Raw genomic sequence first — 2587 nt, 5'->3', positions numbered from 1 at the left:
AAACTGAAACATAAGAGGTTTCAGTTGAATATGAGGAAGAACTTCTTTACTCTAAGGGTGACGGAGCCCTGGAACAGTCTGCCCAGGGGGGCTGTGGAGTCTCCTTCTCTGGAGATATTCAAGGCCCGCCTGGATGAAGTCCTGTGTAGAATGCTCTAGGAGAGCCTGCTTTAGCAGGGGGGTTGGACTAGATGATCTCCCGAGGTCCCTTCCAACCCTTGCGATTCTGTGATTCTGTGAATTTTGGAACAGGTAAAGATTTATTGGGGTTCCTGCTTCAGTTTGGGTTGTGAATGCAATTGCAGCATATATCTCCAATACAAATAGACCTTTCAGTGCAGTTATAATTAGGACTTCAATAATAAAACTGTTACTGTAGTTGCTTTTCTTTTCTTTCTTTCTTTCCCTTCCCCCTCACTTGAATTTGATTTGAGGGACTTGTATTAACTTTCTGTTTACCTGTGACTAAGAGTTTTCCTGTAGCTTAGGAGTCAAAGGTCTGATTTTGTTGACAGTGAAGGGCTGGGTGCTGTCGCTGCTGCTAGTTGTCCCTTCACGCTGCCTGTATGCTTGCCTCTCTGACTACACAAGATCGTTCTGAGAGGTTTCTTCCTGGGATCCTAACCGTGTTTGTCCCACTTTTGGGAACAGCCTGTGTTTTGTTGTAGCCCCGAAGGGAGCGACTTCACCGAGCATACATGGGGGACTGACCACGAGAGCCATAAACAGGAACACACCCCAGCCCAGGCAGCTGCCTCAAATGGAGTATGTACACTTGCTCGGGTGCATTTCTACTTAAATCATTGGGAGTTTTGCCACTGAGTTTTAAATAGAATCAGCTTTTAGGGTACAGGTTAAGTTCAGAAACACTTCCTATCCATGCCTTGGGTTACTGATTATCCAGAGCAATAATATGAAGCTTAGTATATTGACAGCTGAGCTTTTGATCCATCAATGTGTCACCTTGGATTCCAGCAAAACCTGTTGCAAAATGAAGTTAAGGTTCGTAAAGCAGCTGTGGTGCAGAGTTTTGGTGCACACCCTATCATCGTGAGGCTGCCTGGAGCAACCAGGGGACTTAGTCCTGATGGTGCGCCTCTGGGAGCAGGGCCTGGCTGGATTGCTCATGCAGAAGGGGGTTATGAACAAGCTGGGCAGGTGTGAAGAACTATCTGCATAAGTTGGGTTGGCAAAATAATGCAAATTCTCAGCATAATTTCCTTCCAGTCCTGTCACCGCTACCCAGCTTATGTTATTACAGTGTTTGTTACTGGGTTTGCTGCCCTCAGTTTACCACTCCTCTCTGCTCTCCCTGCTCTCTCATCCCAATCCCCAACTTCTCCATCTCCTGGGAGATTAGTTGGGAGAGCAGCCTGCAAGGCTGGCCCTGGAGCAGGCAGCGCACTGTCTTCCTCCCACCTTCATCCTCCTCAGAGCTCTTACTTCTGTCCCCACCTCCCTGCTCCTCCTGATTCAGAGCTGAATCCCCTTGGCCCAAGGACAGGGGAAAGATGAAGGACAGCAAATTCCAGCAGGAGATACCCCACCTTCCAGCAGCATCTGCTTCATGGTGTAGGGCTTGGAGGATGAACCAACTGTCACACCGATGGCACAAGCTCATCGGAACCGTGACACGGCGGGCCTGAAGTCCACTTTGTAGAAGTGGTGAGGCTCTGTGGCACGGTGGTAACAGGGGACACGTACAAAGATGACAAAAACAATCTGAACCATGCGGCGGGTCTTAGTGATGGGGCCATTTTCAGTCCCTTAGTATTCTCCTCGAATGCATCAGCTCATGCACTCACAGTGCTAATTAAGGCAGATGAGAGTGTGCTAAGGAGAGTGTACCTTGAATATGCCACTTCTAAGTGTATCCCAGCTTCAGAGGAACACCAAGCCTCTACAGCTTGTTTTCTGCAGCCTCTATCTGCAGCTGCCCATTTTCTTTACACTTCTTCCCCCTCTCCCTACCCCAGGTTTTCCCCTCCAGGCTTTTTTTCCTCCCCTCCCACCTCCCCAGGTGCTGCACTGTGTCTCCTTTTGCTCCTTCCCCTCTTTTCTTACTGAAAAGCACCAGAGCTGTCCCAGAAGGCTGGACCAAAATGCCACCCAGCACGACACCCAGCTGGGGTGCGGATCTGATGCAGCCTGCAGACATCGCGACCTCTATCAGTGCAAATGAGGTACTAGGGAAACACGTTCTGGCACCATGCCGGGGGCATGGTGGGGCCATAAAAATCTCTCCAAACTGCATCATGGAGGGATGAGGCAAGCTCTGACCGTTTCCTTAGATACCGGAGATAAAGAAAATATCCATGCTGGCCTTGGCCAGGGTCTGTGCCCAAGAGCGCCGAGCGTTGCTCTCTGCACAGGGCTGATGAAATCCTTGCAGCTCAGTAACTGCTGGCAGAGAAGGGGAAAAATCCAGGGAGGGAGGGACATGCAAAAGCACGCGCTGAGCTTTCCCAGCGTACAACCCAGTGGCCAGCAGGCCCTCCCATTTGCAAACCCTGCCAGCCTTTGGCTCCTGGCAGGGTTTCTGCGGCCTCTCTGAGCATGCACGGCTGCCGGCGCATGTGCGGCCGAG

The 2587-nt window shown here is 50.6% G+C and overlaps 1 protein-coding gene across 1 annotated transcript in view; it reads left to right on the top strand.

Moving 5' to 3' along the window:
- The first annotated feature begins 2377 nt into the window (after nt 1–2377).
- Nucleotides 2378–2587, top strand: part of LOC104135767 (phytanoyl-CoA dioxygenase, peroxisomal) — an 18562-nt gene continuing 18352 nt past the window's right edge. Inside the window, 3 exon segments of the mRNA XM_009649450.2 lie at nt 2378–2440; nt 2443–2526; nt 2529–2587. The exon segment at nt 2529–2587 is cut by the window's right edge and continues 23 nt beyond it. Of these exon segments, the coding sequence (XP_009647745.2) occupies nt 2378–2440; nt 2443–2526; nt 2529–2587 (206 nt within the window).

The sequence above is a fragment of the Egretta garzetta genome, unplaced genomic scaffold, assembly GCF_000687185.1.
Source record: "Egretta garzetta isolate BGI_Z169 unplaced genomic scaffold, ASM68718v1 scaffold291, whole genome shotgun sequence".
Lineage (NCBI taxonomy): Eukaryota > Metazoa > Chordata > Aves > Pelecaniformes > Ardeidae > Egretta > Egretta garzetta.
Note: the sequence above shows the minus strand (reverse complement) of the source record. Positions and strands in the feature narration are given on the sequence as shown.